This window comes from Branchiostoma lanceolatum, chromosome 4 (genome assembly GCF_035083965.1).
Source record: "Branchiostoma lanceolatum isolate klBraLanc5 chromosome 4, klBraLanc5.hap2, whole genome shotgun sequence".
Classification (NCBI taxonomy): Eukaryota; Metazoa; Chordata; class Leptocardii; order Amphioxiformes; family Branchiostomatidae; genus Branchiostoma; species Branchiostoma lanceolatum.
Genome location: NC_089725.1, coordinates 13,841,001 through 13,854,486, shown reverse-complemented (window position 1 = coordinate 13,854,486; position 13,486 = coordinate 13,841,001). Strand labels below are relative to the sequence as shown.

The following is a 13,486-nucleotide window of genomic DNA, read 5'->3' as shown; positions in this document are numbered from 1 at the left end:
GGAACAGTTCTATCTAGCAATCTTCCCCGTAGCGAGCCCGACGCCGAAACCCCACAAATCAACTGATTGGAGCCGAGCCAATGCACGGGGATTCCCGCCGGGGGCGGCCGCTGGCACCGCCGGGTCAAAAGGCTTCCCCCGTTCCCCGCTAACAAGATCTTTGATGACCTGATTAGGTCCTAAAGCTCCCTGTACGCACCACTTTCCTAGATAGCCCTACTCTCTCTCATGTGTTCGTCTGGCGTTCACAGGGCAAAGTAGTGGCTTTCCACAGTTCGTCTGTCGTTTTTCTGGTCACCTAGGAGATCCTAGGAGACAGCAGCTGACGAACAGCGACTCCGACCGGACTGCTAAGTGAATGCAGGCGGCAGACAGGAAGGAAAATGGAACGTTCACGAGTTTACGTCAAGTTGATTGGTTCATTTTAGTGCACTTAAACTTTGGCAGATGTGAGCCCTTGAAAAATACATTGCCGTCGGCGTTGTTGTTGTTTTTAAAGCAAGAAGTGTTCTTGTCCTCTCGGTCTTGCCCTTAGTGAGAATTGACTCGTGAACCTACACGTGTCATTTGGGCAGCGAGTATCACCATACACTTGAATTAATCTCCAAGCAGATATAGCGTTCGGCTCAACGTCTAACGGTTGTTTTGAGCCATTCACTACGCCCTACTAGGAGGTAGGCAAAGAGACAAATGATCACAAATACGTGTACCACTATAGATTATAGCCTGATCGATGAGTGCCATCCAAGTTCGTTTAGCGGGGCTCACACACACTAGCTGTACATGTACCACTAGACAGTCGATGTAGAAAATGCATAAAAAGCACACGTGTAAAACGTTGACCTGAACCCTGTATCTGCTTGGAGATTAATTCACGTGTAGGGTGATACTCGCTGCCCAAACGACACGTGTAAGTTCACGAGTCGATTCTACACATCATTATGATTAAACCACAAATACACGTGTTTTACATTTGATGGCCCGGATAGCGCACCCAGACGACATGAAGGACTCAAGCTTCCGTACAGACCAGACTATCTATGTTCGTCTCAGCTACTCTGTGACCTACTTGTCTGTACCATGTGCCAAGGAACTTGAATAACAACATGATTTGTCGTCTGAACTGAGAAGGGACAACATTTTTCTCTGCACCTTTTCGTTCCTTCCGTTACATATCTTCTTTTGTCCTCTTGCCGATCGGATTTGTTTTTTTCTCTTTTCAAAATACAGCCACCCCAGCGGCCATGCCCACTTTTCACTGTATTTATGTTGGCCGTAATGTCACCTTTTACGTAAGTACTTGTGTGATTTTAAAGGTTGTCCATCTCTCATATTCTTTGATATGAGTTCCATCATCCCCCCGGCCCTCTGTCATTTCTAGAAATCAAGTTTACAATGTTCAACCAAGACAGAACTCTTCTTATGACAGGGTTCCCATAAGAGAAATCATAAGAAGAGATTGGGGAAACTCCTAGGTGTGTAAATACATCAACATATATAGACTAGAATTAAGAACGTTCCCCAGTTCAAGTTTAACAATATGATCCATGCCTGTACTATGTATTGTATTGCACGCCTCATATTATCAATGGCTAATACGCACTGAAAGGTTTTGTTATGTTGTCCGGTACTGCCCTGTTACATATATTTTTTATACATTATCAAGCCGCAGAATCGTATCAACATATATCATCCCCGACCTACAAACCTTTACCCTTAGTGAGACAAAGATTCTAAAGTTAGCTTGAGCCAGATGTGGGGACACTGGATCACGGGTTAGGTTGGGTCAGCTCAGCGGCCGACACGACAGTCTTCAACATCACATCTCTACTGACAGAAAGAAATAGTTGAAATTTCTCAAAGAAAGTGAATGATCTGTTGAAGGACTAAGTACATTAACGAAAGAGACGCATTTATTCCAACCAATAGAATTTGATGGTCACTTTAAAAAATTAAATTTAGATGGCCTTAGATGGGAAACAGCAGGGCGGCGAAGAAAACTGAAATAATTGGCGACTCAACGGGCATGTATTTTGAAAGGTCTCGCTGGATTGATAAATGATATACAATGACATTATCATTGTTGATTAGAATTATCTGTGCACGAACAAATATTTCTCCTCCTTTTTCCTTCAGATGGGTTTTCGCCAAGGCCTTCAGCTTCCTCAGTGGATAGGTCTTATAATACCGTATATTTACGACTGATTACGAGTAAAGAAAACATACGTTTACGGTAAAATTTATACAGAACATCAGTTGATAAGAACGATATTTCGCCGTTGTCTGTATCACATTAGTCCTCATGACTTGAAAGGTCATCCTTTGGGGGAACAAACCTTCCGTAGAACGTCATTTATCTGAAATATTTCACCTCCGATGACCTCTTACTTGAGGTCAACCGAGGTCTACAGTTTGCAGGGCTTTACAGATGTGTTGCATACATTGGAGTTTTAACTATGTATAATTTCGCTTCTGGCGCTCTCATCTTTGGAATTTTTCCTAGTATATGGAGTCAAGGGAAAGGTCATGAATTTCTTCACACGTACTAACATTGGGCCCGTTGTGACATGGGTGTACAGCAGCTACCTTTGGCAATAATGTTTTCATTACTTTTAATTTCAAAGGGATGAAAGTGTTTTTTTATAAACGGCCCACAAGCTGCATAAGTATGAGTTGTCATTCCTGTGGCACACATATTGCACCAGCGAATGTTGTAAAAACGATGAGTTTTGTAACCGTGTCAACCACTTACCCAAATGCTGCAACTCAGGGCAAACTAGATAGGTGTCGTTTATGACACCAGTTTTCCTATCATTGGCCATGTCGTGAGGTACCCTTTGTGTGCGAGTACTGATGTGCATACAGGCGAGTCGGTCGTTTTACAGTAATTTGAGAGGTGAAAATCGTTGAAACGTCTGTCATGCTTGCGAACACTCAATGTTGGGATAAAGGGTCGGTGATTAAGATGTAAAGTTCGAAGAGCAGTGTGGAGGAAATGATGGGAACAATAAGGTTTGGAAAGGAGGTTAAAACCTCCTTGGGTTTATAAAGACATGACAACCAGTATTGTCAAAACCATTCCCACACGATCCCATTACATCAGAAAGGCCAAAGAAAGTCCTTAAGTGATGGTATCAAAACTTATCCAAATTTGCTGAAAATCCTTTAATGTTACTTGCACAAATGAACATCCTTTAGTCAATACAAAATGTTCAACATACAGAAAATGATCATAAGGTAACATGTCTAATAGTACTAGTATAAGAAGAACACACATGTGTCAGTGTTAAGTAAACAAGGTCTAAAGATGCCTCTACTGTCTACACACATAAACATCAAAATCTGTACAAACTGGTCCTTTACATGACCTTGGACCTATTGTGCTGCCATAGAAACTCTATTGGTTGTTTCAAGACAATAGAGAAATAAGCATGAATGGACTTATAATTACTTTATATATAACAATCGTCCTCACCCACCGATAGCAACTTAAAACAAACTGTAGTCAATTTGCAGATACAAACTTATGTCTAATGATGAAAACCAAAAAACATCACAAAGGTAACTGGATGATAAGATAGCTAACATAACAAGATACATGCATATTTGAACACGAAAGAACTAAATCAACTACAAACGAGTCAACAAAATAAGGATAAGGTGATAGTAATATCTATTGATCGGCGCAAAATGAAGCATGCTAGCAGGACATCCCTTTTCAACATGTAGGGGCAGCTTTCTTATCATGAGCTGACTGGTTTCTGACTGCTGTTGTCAGTGTTGAGAATAGTGTGTGGTGTTCCCTGTACAAGCTTAGTAGATGCCCCCTACCACCTCCACCCACCCTTATTGAACAAGAGGGGGGGGGGGGGGCATCTAATGCATTGACATTCATCATCCCTGTAGGGTTTCTACCATCTCACCCTGCATGTGTTTCTTTAAGAATATCCAGCTCACTGAACTCCTTGCTGCACTTTCTTCACACTACTTCTCCCTGTGTGAGTCTGCATATGCTTCTTCAGATTACCAAGCACACTGAACTGTTTGCTGCACACCTCACATATGTGGGGTTTCACTCCTGTGTGAGTTTGCATATGCTTCTTCAGAGCACTTAAATGACTGAACTGCTTGCTGCACTCCTCACACCTGTAGGGTTTCTCCCCTGTGTGAGTGCGCATGTGAGTCTTTAGATGATCAAGCCTCCTAAACAGCCTTCTGCAGTCTTCACACCTATAGGGTTTCTCCCCTGTGTGAGTACGCAGGTGAGCCTTCAAACTACTCTGCACACTGAACTGCCTGCTGCACTGCTCACACCTATAGGGTTTCTCCCCTGTGTGAGTACGCAGGTGAGCCTTCAAACTACTCTGCACACTGAACTGCCTGCTGCACTCCTCACAACTGTAGGGTTTCTCCCCAGAGTGAGTTTGCATGTGTGTCTTCAGATGACCCAGCTGGCTGAAATGCCTGCTGCACTCCTCACACTGGTAGGGTCTCTCCCCTGTATGAGTGCGCATGTGATTCTTCATTTTACTCAGGTGACTGAACTGCCTGCTGCACTCCTCACATCTGTAGGGTTTCTCCCCTGTGTGAGTGTGCATGTGAGCCTTCAAACCACCCAGGTGACTGAACTGCCTGCTGCACTCCCCACACTTGTAGGGTTTCTCCCCTGTGTGAGTTCGCATGTGACTCTTTAGATGACCCATGAGACTGAACTGCCTGCTGCACTCCTCACATCTGTAGGGTTTCTCCCCTGTGTGAGTGTGCATGTGAGCCTTCAAACCACCCAGGTGACTGAACTGCCTGCTGCACTCCCCACACTTGTAGGGTTTCTCCCCTGTGTGAGTTCGCATGTGACTCTTTAGATGACCTATGAGACTGAACTGCCTGCTGCACTCCTCACACTTGTAGGGTTTCTCCCCTGTGTGAGTCCACATGTGAGTCTTCAAACCATCCAGCCTACTGAACTGCCTGCTGCACTCCTCACATCTGTAGGGTTTCTCCCCTGTGTGAGTGCGCATGTGAGTCTTCAGATTAGATGGATGCCTAAACTGCTTGCTGCACTCCTCACACCGGTAGGGTCTGTTGATCGCAACGCCGCTAAACGAGCCCCCATGTGGCCCTCCTTGGATGTCATGAGAGTCATTGTCATTTGTTGCCATAGTAATCACAGTTGAAACCACCCGAGTTGTCCTGTAATAACCAGGTGAAGCATAATTTATCTTAGCACTTTGTAGCATTAAACATTGCTAGAGTCAATTCCATGTCACCGAGAGGGTTTTCAGATGATATTGCTAATAAGTTTGAACAATTTTAGAGAAAAGACTATTTCAGTCAAAATAATTCCAGACTGTTCAAACAATAAGAAATGAAAGTTTGAATATGTTTGAACTCATCTATATATTTTTGAAATATTACGAAAGTATTTGCACAAATATCTCTTTATTTAGAACAATTTTCAAACATCTGTGTGATTGTTTCACTGTTGGAACATTCAACATGTTCCAACATTTTGCATCATTCTCAAAATGGTAGATTTGGGTTATTGCCTCCATAAAAGTAGGTGCTAATCACGCTCTATTGTCTGCCTCTGTATATTTTTAGATTTCACGTCTGGACATGGGCAACTCTTTTGTCTTGAGGTGTCTATGCATGGCAGCTAGACCTAATCCCCTATACTTTGAAGGGATGTGTGAATTGGCCTGTTCCCAGCCCACTGACCCAGTTATACCATGTTTGTAGAATGTTGGAACATGTTCAAACAAATGATCAATCTATGTTGCCACAGTTCAGAACCTAATATACAAATAATGTGTTCAATGTTGGAAATTTGTTTAACCTGTTGTAACACAGCAGAAAATATTTAGAACATCAAATAAATGTAGATTGTTACAAAGGTTTTGTAAATGTTAGAACAAAAGGGAACAAACACCCTCTCGGTAATGTGGAATTGACTCTATAACTATAACTAACTATAGATGTTAAAATATACCTACAAAAGCTGCTTGTAAGTTATGTTGACCAACAAGACATCTAAAACTAGTTTCTTGATAATTTCATCAGCAACTGATTTCTATATGTCTCAATAATGAAATTCCTCGGATTTATCATTATCAAAACAGACTGTCTCTCATTAATTATGTAACAAAGTAAGGTCATAATTTGCATAATTCAAGCTTATAAATGTTCCTCTCTACCCAAATTACATCTTTGGTGTCTGGTGTTACATCTTGCACAGGACTGGGTGGAGAGTTACAGCGACAAGCTATGATGACAACTCAAACAAAATCCAGCAAACCCTTTCTCACCCACATTTGCTTGCTAATAGAGCGGTCTAATCTGGAACAGTCCTACCTGACCGAAAATTCTACTCTACTCTACTCTACTCTAATATAAGGCCGCTTTACTTTTCATTATACTGTACTGTATAATATATTTTGAAAGAACTTCTTACCTGAAACTTACCGACAAATTAGCCTGTAGAACAGCTGACAGTTGGAACTTTTGTTCGCTCCAGGAGAAAGATGTTGTTGTTGATCACAAAACCGTTGACAAAACCGCTAACAGTTGTTCTCACTCCTCACTACGACGCAGCCGGAAATGCACTGCTGATGACCCGGAAATAAACTCCTTTGAGTGAGAGTACTTCCGGATCATGAGCCGTGTATTTCCGCCCGCGTGGTAAGGTGTGAAAACGGAGTCTCTCGGTTTCTGTCATCTTTCTCGCTCGTTAAGCGTAAATTTGCAATTTTCAGCTGTTCTACAGGCTTATTGTTGGTAAGTTCTATGTATGAATTTCTTACGAACATGATAGGTAGGTTGTGTGCAGATTTTGACTGTAGATAAGGGCAGATTAACGATGAGTTACAGTTTGGCCCCACGCTCCTTCACAGCGTCGTAATAAATTAACTTGTTCCACTGAATATGCGAGTGCGAGTCTTTTATGCAATTCACTTTTTGGCCGCATGAGGGCTACTATAGCGGTTTGTTCGCAAAAACAGCCCTGGGACAGAGAGCGTATTTTTGGTGCGCGAAGCATGCTGGGAGGACGGTAGTATCCTGGGGACGTGAATGTATGTGCGGAGAAGGCCAAACTCGCTACCGTAGCAAACTCCCTTCCGTGACATAACTCCCCTCTCGGCAATCTAGAAGGGTAATCTAACACCCTCGCAGCGCCACCAAATTAGGTACATTTTAAAGTTCCCTTTGATATAACGTATCACCATTGTGGCAACATTTTACCCCCGAAATAGTAAACTTTCGTCTTGTTTTCGCCTCGGTAACTGTAGAAAATACTAGCTAACTAGTGTACAGTCACACGTTGTATAGAGACGCACACAAGAGTCACACAACTTACGATTTGCTAAGGTAATTGAGACAAACACAAAACAAAACAAAATGACAGCCGTGGATTCCATATAGTTTTATTTTGTGTATTGGTTGAGCCCACGATCTAAACCTATGGCTTCTTCGCGGCGCTGGGTACGAGCGTGGTTTGGCCCTTGGCTTCTTTCAAATTTTGCATGCAGAAAAATGGTTGTGATTTACTCTCCAAGCAGAGGTTTGGGAAATACTCCACAACAAAGTTATGACCAAGAACTTTGAGGCGAGAATGGTATAATTTTATAATCATGTGGTGTCCATATATTCTATTCTATTCTATATATTGTGAGAAATATTCACCTTGAAAGGTATAGTGGATTTTGAAGTTTTGCATGTATGTGGATTGGGTTCTGATGAGGAAACTGGGTGAGGTGTAAAAATGGACAGTAGAGTTTTCGAATGTGAAAGTCAAAATGATTACTGGAAAAACACAACAATGATTCCAGTAGCCAATTCAAAGCACAACTTAACTGATACGACAGCACACAACATCTCTTTTACATTTTTAACCCAGATTCGGGGACTATTAATCTGTCTTATGTCATGTTGATCAATTGATCATCTCCTTCAATTTTTTTGTGAGGTACCAACTACGAAGTACAGCGGCCAGGCTTACAAATGCCACACACTGTGTCAGTGTGCTGCGATAAACCAAGTCCTTGGATAAACTATGCTTCATCTCATTATTGCAGGACATCAGGTGGTTTCAGCTGTTCTTACTATGAAGACAACTGGTAACGGTAGCTGTTCTGGGGACAAAGAAAGAGAACTAGAAGGGGGCTCTTCTAGGAGAGTTGCTACACCTAAACCCCACAGGTGTGAGGAGTGCAGCATGCAGTTTAAGTATCTATCTCTTCTGAAGAAACACATGCGGTCTCACACAGGGGAGAAGCCCTATAAGTGTGAGGAATGCGGCAGGCAGTTTAGTCAGCAGGGTAGTTTGAAGACTCACATGCGCACTCACACAGGGGAGAAACCCTACCGGTGTGAGGAGTGCAGCAGGCAGTTCATTCTCCTGGGTCATCTAAAGATCCACATGCGGACTCACACAGGGGAGAAATCCTACAGGTGTGAGGAGTGCAACAGTCAGTTTAGTCAGTTGGGTAATCTGAACACTCACATGAGGACTCACAAAGGGAATAAACCCTACCATTGTGAGGAGTGCAACAGGCAATTCAGTCAGCTCAGTAATCTGAAGACTCACATGCGTACTCACTCAGGGGAGAAACCCTATAGATGTGAGGAGTGCAGCAGGCAGTTCAGTAGGCTGGGTGTTCTGAAAGAACACATGCGTACTCACACAGGTGAGAAACCATTCAAGTGTGAGGAGTGTAACAGGCAGTTCAGTGACTTGAGCAATATGAAGGGTCACATGCGGACTCACACAGGGGAGAAACCCTACAGGTGTGAGGAGTGCAGCAAGCAGTTCAGTTACCTGAGTAATATGAAGGATCACATGCGGACTCATGCAGGGGAGAAACCCTACAGGTGTGAGGAGTGTAGCAGGCAGTTCAGTAAGTTGGATCACCTGAAGTCACACATGCGGACTCACACAGGGCAGAAGCCCTACAAGTGTCAGGAGTGCAGCAGACAGTTTAGTCGATTGGATGGTCTGAAAATTCACATGCGCACTCACACAGGAGAACAACCCTACAGGTGTGAGGAATGCAGCAGGCAGTTCAGCCAGCTGGGTCATCTGAAGACACACATGCGAACTCACTCTGGGGAGAAACCCTACAGGTGTGAGGAGTGCAGCAGGCAGTTCTGTGAGCTGGTTGCACTGAAGAGACACATGCGGACTCACACAGGGCAGAAACCCTACCAATGTGAGGAGTGCAGCAGACAGTTCAGTCAGCTTGGTAATCTGAAGACACACATGCGAACTCATTCTGGGGAGAAACCCTACAGGTGTGAGGAGTGTAGCAAGCAGTTCAGTTCTTTGAGTAATCTGAAAACTCACATGCGCACTCACACAGGGTAAAAGCCCAATGGTGTGAGGACTGATGAGTGCAGTAAACAGTTCTGTCAGCTGACTAGTCTGAAGAAACACATGCAAACTCATACAGGAGAATATCTATGCATGTGAGGAATTCAAGTGGTGATTAAGTGAGCTTAGTCATCTGAAGACTTTTCTGTGCCCTACAAAGTTTTCAGAGGGAATTGCTATTTGACAGACCAATCAAGAAAGATGGACACAAGATGGGAAAGAAAGCAATTACATGTATATTGGACTGATAGGAGAAACTGTGACTCAGCATTTGTAGCAATGTAGCTACTTCTATCATAAGCATAGGTTTCGTCATTGCTCCAATGAAAAATCCAATGTTCAATTCTTCCTTGATGAATATTTTTATATTCACTCCATATTTTACACAGTAACAAATCATAAGCATGGAAAAAACATGGTTAGTGCTTTAATGTTTGATAATCTAGTTTTGTCACTCAAGACCAAATCATGTGGTTGAAGTACCTTATGAGAAAGAGTCATATTGTCTGCTGTCTTTCAATTAGATTTGTCTTATTTTTTAGTAGTGTAATAGAATGTAACATTTTGTTTATGGGTGATAAGTAACTTTTTGAATCATTGTATTGTAAGGGCACTCACTATTGTCTAGATATTAGACCTATTTTTTTTTAGATATTAGATCTTCCATTGTGAATTAGCTAAAATCATGATTATGCTATTTTCATGTTGATTATATCACTAAAATTTTACTGTAGCAATGTTGGTATTTGTAGGTAGAAGTGGATTTCCTTTAGCTTATTTCCTGTAGTTTTCTGTTTGATTTATTTTTTTGCACTTTCAGTATATTGTTAGATGTCTTGACGTTAGTTTAGCCAAAAAACTGCAGTAGGTTTAAAAATATGTTGGGCACTTTTCTTTACGTTAAGCAAGAGAGTAAGTAGGCACAGGGTCGTATAAAGGACCAATTTATACTGGTTTTGATGTTCACATGGGCAAAGCTATCGTCTGATGTCTTATTTATATAGTATTCGTTTGTTCTTTTTGATCATTAAACTTTAAATGTACTTGTCCCTACATGTTGCACATTTGATATGGACTGAAGGATACAAGTTAGCCTGACTAAATCGCGCTCCTTTTCACTACGATTCTTTCGGGAGACTCAGTAGGGGACCTTTCAGCACCAAGGACAGACATATGGCAGGTGCACCATAAACACGGGCAAATATCAATGCACTAGAGGATCTGCAGCGCAGCCCCTTTACACTCCTGGACGTTTTACAACTTGACGTGGCTTGATTAGGACGTGAAGAGTAACAGGAAATATTTGCCATGGCGATTCTGCACCTTCATGAAGAGTTATATGACCCTAATAGTTAAAGCCCCCCTCTCACTGGACCCCTGTGCCCTGCCGGCGTCGCTGCGTCCTAAACTGGATTTGTGTTACCATTGACTTTATACTGGGAATATCATTCAAAACATAAAAGTACGACCAACAAAGACAACGAAACACACAAAGCTTAAAAAGATTCGTTTTTTGTCGATATCGCGATGAATTTGACTTTATAATGGGAATATCATTCAAAACGTAAAAGTACGACCAACAAAGACAACGAAACACACAAAGCTTAAAAAGATTGGTTTTTTGTCGATATCGCGATGAAATTCGTTGAGTGCTTTGTCAATTCGATCGGCCGCAGGGATGCCGCCAGCGTGCCGCGGGTCCAGTAAGAGGGGGGCTTAACACACCAACACTGTCAGAGGCGCGAACCCTTGGGTCGAGGCGCATTATTGATTAATATTAAGGATAACATCAGCGAAAGAAGAGGCGCACGAGTTGACACAGCAACAGGACGATCAGTGATGACGACACGAACGGGACCCAGACCACCTGGTCCCGACTGAGGGAGGTGGCCATGTCCGTCACGCCCAGCACCACACCTCGCACTCCGCGGGTCCTAGAAACGACGGAGAAAGATACCACAACGGCAAACGTTAGCACATGAGGTATTGCAACTGATTCTCCGTTGACAATTTCAATCCGTACGGAAAAGAACAATATTACTCATGCACACTTGATCGACTGTTTGTTTGCATGTATAGATGTAGTAGACCTTACGAAAGTCGCTGTACTTTTGTTGTGTCAATAAAGATTTCTGTATGAAAAGGTGCTATGATGTATGAATACAAAATGACGTACTACACTGCGCACATTAAAACCTACATGAGTGATGAAATATAAGAGTGTAAGTGTCGTATGGCAGTATGCAGTAATTGCGACCGCATTGGCTTATAAATGTATTAAGGGTACGGTCGGTAGAGACTGTGTATCAACTCAGATACCTGTCCCGCATGGCCCGTAAGTCCTGTAGGTCCGTTAGCATGATCCGCAGGGTGAGAAGACCCTCTTGTAGCTCCTCAATTTCATTCTGAGTATCGTCTTCTGACATGATCTGAAGGAAGAAAGCAGTTAAAGGGATGTACCAAAGAGAATGTTTATGCGATTTGGAGAAAATATTGCATGGGAAACTTGACAGAAATATGCAGAGCGCCAGGAAATAGAATCTCAAATGACAAAATTTTATGATAATATAATAGGCATTGTGTTACTTGATACTTTTAGAGTTTTGAAAATGCATCGATTGTATAAACATGGCTCATGGTGTGTCACTGTCATACATTTGTATACATATCAATGTGCTCACCTCGTCGTTTATTTTGTCGCACACCTCCTGGCTTACGCGCGGCGTGTCTACTACCGAGGCTTTCTTCGTTTCCTGAAACACAGAGAGAGGAAACCGCACTGAAGCGTCACCTAGCGAATTGCTATTTCACTTCATTGCATCTATTATAAATACACAGACGTTTGTCATGGCCCCTTTGCTCTAGGAGCTGTTATACCTTGATATGAATTCGAACTTTGGAAGAAAGATGGCTTGTTAAATATGTAAACAGCTTTAAGTAGACAACGTTGATGTATCTGTATCTGTATCTATACAGCCGGTATAACCGCCATTAGGCGTAACACACCTATGTACAACATGTCTCTATTCATTTCACAAACAGTACAACTAATGTAATGAATCGTACAATGCCATCACCTCGCAGCCATGGGGTTTCTGCTGTCTTATTTATTTGGCAGGCCATATAATTATTAACAGCAGGTATTTACCTGTTTAGCTTTTCCCTTTCCGGTCACGGATCCAGTGGAAATCCTCTTTTCCTCAGAACTTCCCCTCCTGCCAACACTAGTCAGACTGCGCCTCTCCAACACGTCAGCTGACGCCCTCCGGTCCCGGGAGCTCGCCGAGAGCCGTTTGTCGCCGCCCACAGAGGGTTTCTTGTCGTCTTTCCCTGCCGTTAGAGATCTTCTGCCTCTCAAATACCCAGTAGAAATCTTAGGGCCTGGTCTGGCTAAGTCCATTGTTTAACAGACTACAAAAATGACTTTGGTATAGATAGATAAGTTCCTATCACAGAGCTTATGGGATAGGACCTAACACAGGAAGAAACATAGGAAGAAATGTCCGATTTTTTCGACAATTTTCTCCATTGGGAGAACCATTTCTGGAAGGGGAGGGTCCGTGGATGTGGATTATTATGCTACGTCTATGTTCCTTTTTTAAAGGGACACTTACGAGGCAACCCTGAATTGCCAATTGTGTCATTTCCAAAAAGTTTAAGAGATGTCTGATTACTTAAGAAGGGAAAGAGAATTATTGGGGAAGGGAAAGAGGATGTATAGAGGAAGTACAGAGATCACCACTGCGTAGCAACAACGGTTTGTCCCCTGCTAAGACCCACCTGCACAGCAAGTACTATTGTTGAGCCCGGCTACCGTGGAAGTTATGGGTTCATTCACCGGTAACAGCTGCTTGCCTCTCACAACAAACAACGGGGAAATATTGCACACGCTAAGGCAACACCAATTCAATACGTTGTTATATAATAATAGATAGGACGAAAACAAGGAAGAAGAGGGAAAATAAACACTTTTAGTACACACTTAAAACTTGACACTTTCCACACCATCTCTTAATACAATAAATAACAGCACGTACACTTTCATCATTTCAGTTCCATCTTTATTGATTATGTCCGGTTACTATTTGCGGTTTGAGTCTCGATATTTCCTCTCGTATG

The 13,486-nt window shown here is 42.5% G+C and overlaps 3 protein-coding genes across 6 annotated transcripts; 1 reads left to right on the top strand and 2 right to left on the bottom strand.

Moving 5' to 3' along the window:
* Window positions 1–3,147: 3,147 nt before the first annotated feature.
* On the bottom strand, window positions 3,148–6,622 carry LOC136432730 (zinc finger protein 678-like). 3 transcript variants are annotated; one of them, XM_066424199.1, is made up of 2 exons: window positions 6,452–6,622; window positions 3,148–5,190 (listed from the first exon to the last, which is right to left on the bottom strand). In XM_066424199.1, exon 2 carries the CDS (start codon window positions 5,157–5,159, stop codon window positions 3,954–3,956), a length of 1,206 nt encoding a protein of 401 aa, XP_066280296.1. In that variant the 5' UTR covers window positions 5,160–5,190; window positions 6,452–6,622; the 3' UTR covers window positions 3,148–3,953. The 3 variants fall into 3 exon arrangements, with proteins under 3 accessions (XP_066280296.1, XP_066280295.1, XP_066280298.1); XM_066424198.1 differs by having other exon boundaries at window positions 6,463–6,622; XM_066424201.1 differs by having other exon boundaries at window positions 3,148–5,122; window positions 6,463–6,622.
* Window positions 6,623–6,657: 35 nt separating this feature from the next.
* LOC136432729 (zinc finger protein 678-like) lies at window positions 6,658–10,420 on the top strand. 2 transcript variants are annotated; one of them, XM_066424197.1, is made up of 2 exons: window positions 6,658–6,774; window positions 8,073–10,420. In XM_066424197.1, the coding sequence occupies exon 2, from the start codon at window positions 8,102–8,104 to the stop codon at window positions 9,359–9,361; it is 1,260 nt and encodes a 419-aa protein (XP_066280294.1). In that variant the 5' UTR covers window positions 6,658–6,774; window positions 8,073–8,101; the 3' UTR covers window positions 9,362–10,420. The 2 variants fall into 2 exon arrangements, with proteins under 2 accessions (XP_066280294.1, XP_066280293.1); XM_066424196.1 differs by having other exon boundaries at window positions 6,658–6,811.
* Window positions 10,421–10,996: 576 nt separating this feature from the next.
* LOC136432112 (uncharacterized) lies at window positions 10,997–12,902 on the bottom strand. Its single transcript, XM_066423123.1, has 4 exons — window positions 12,516–12,902; window positions 12,049–12,120; window positions 11,687–11,796; window positions 10,997–11,301 (listed from the first exon to the last, which is right to left on the bottom strand). The coding sequence occupies exons 1-4, from the start codon at window positions 12,765–12,767 to the stop codon at window positions 11,157–11,159; spliced, it is 579 nt and encodes a 192-aa protein (XP_066279220.1). The 5' UTR covers window positions 12,768–12,902; the 3' UTR covers window positions 10,997–11,156.
* Between the last annotated feature and the right edge of the window lie 584 nt (window positions 12,903–13,486).

Bases quoted from the DNA above. Each gene is read 5' to 3' on its own strand.
- LOC136432730 (XM_066424199.1), bottom strand. From the start codon at position 5,159: ATGGCAACAAATGACAATGACTCTCATGACATCCAAGGAGGGCCACAT.
- LOC136432729 (XM_066424196.1), top strand. From the start codon at position 6,784: ATGTATGAATTTCTTACGAACATGATAG. The intron at 6,812-8,072 runs GTAGGTTGTGTG...TCATTATTGCAG, and splicing joins ATTTCTTACGAACATGATAG to GACATCAGGTGGTTTCAGCT.
- LOC136432112 (XM_066423123.1), bottom strand. From the start codon at position 12,767: ATGGACTTAGCCAGACCAGGCCCTAAGATTTCTACTGGGTATTTGAGA. The intron at 12,121-12,515 runs GTAAATACCTGC...TCTGTGTTTCAG, and splicing joins GAAAGGGAAAAGCTAAACAG to GAAACGAAGAAAGCCTCGGT. The intron at 11,797-12,048 runs GTGAGCACATTG...TTCTTCCTTCAG, and splicing joins GCGACAAAATAAACGACGAG to ATCATGTCAGAAGACGATAC.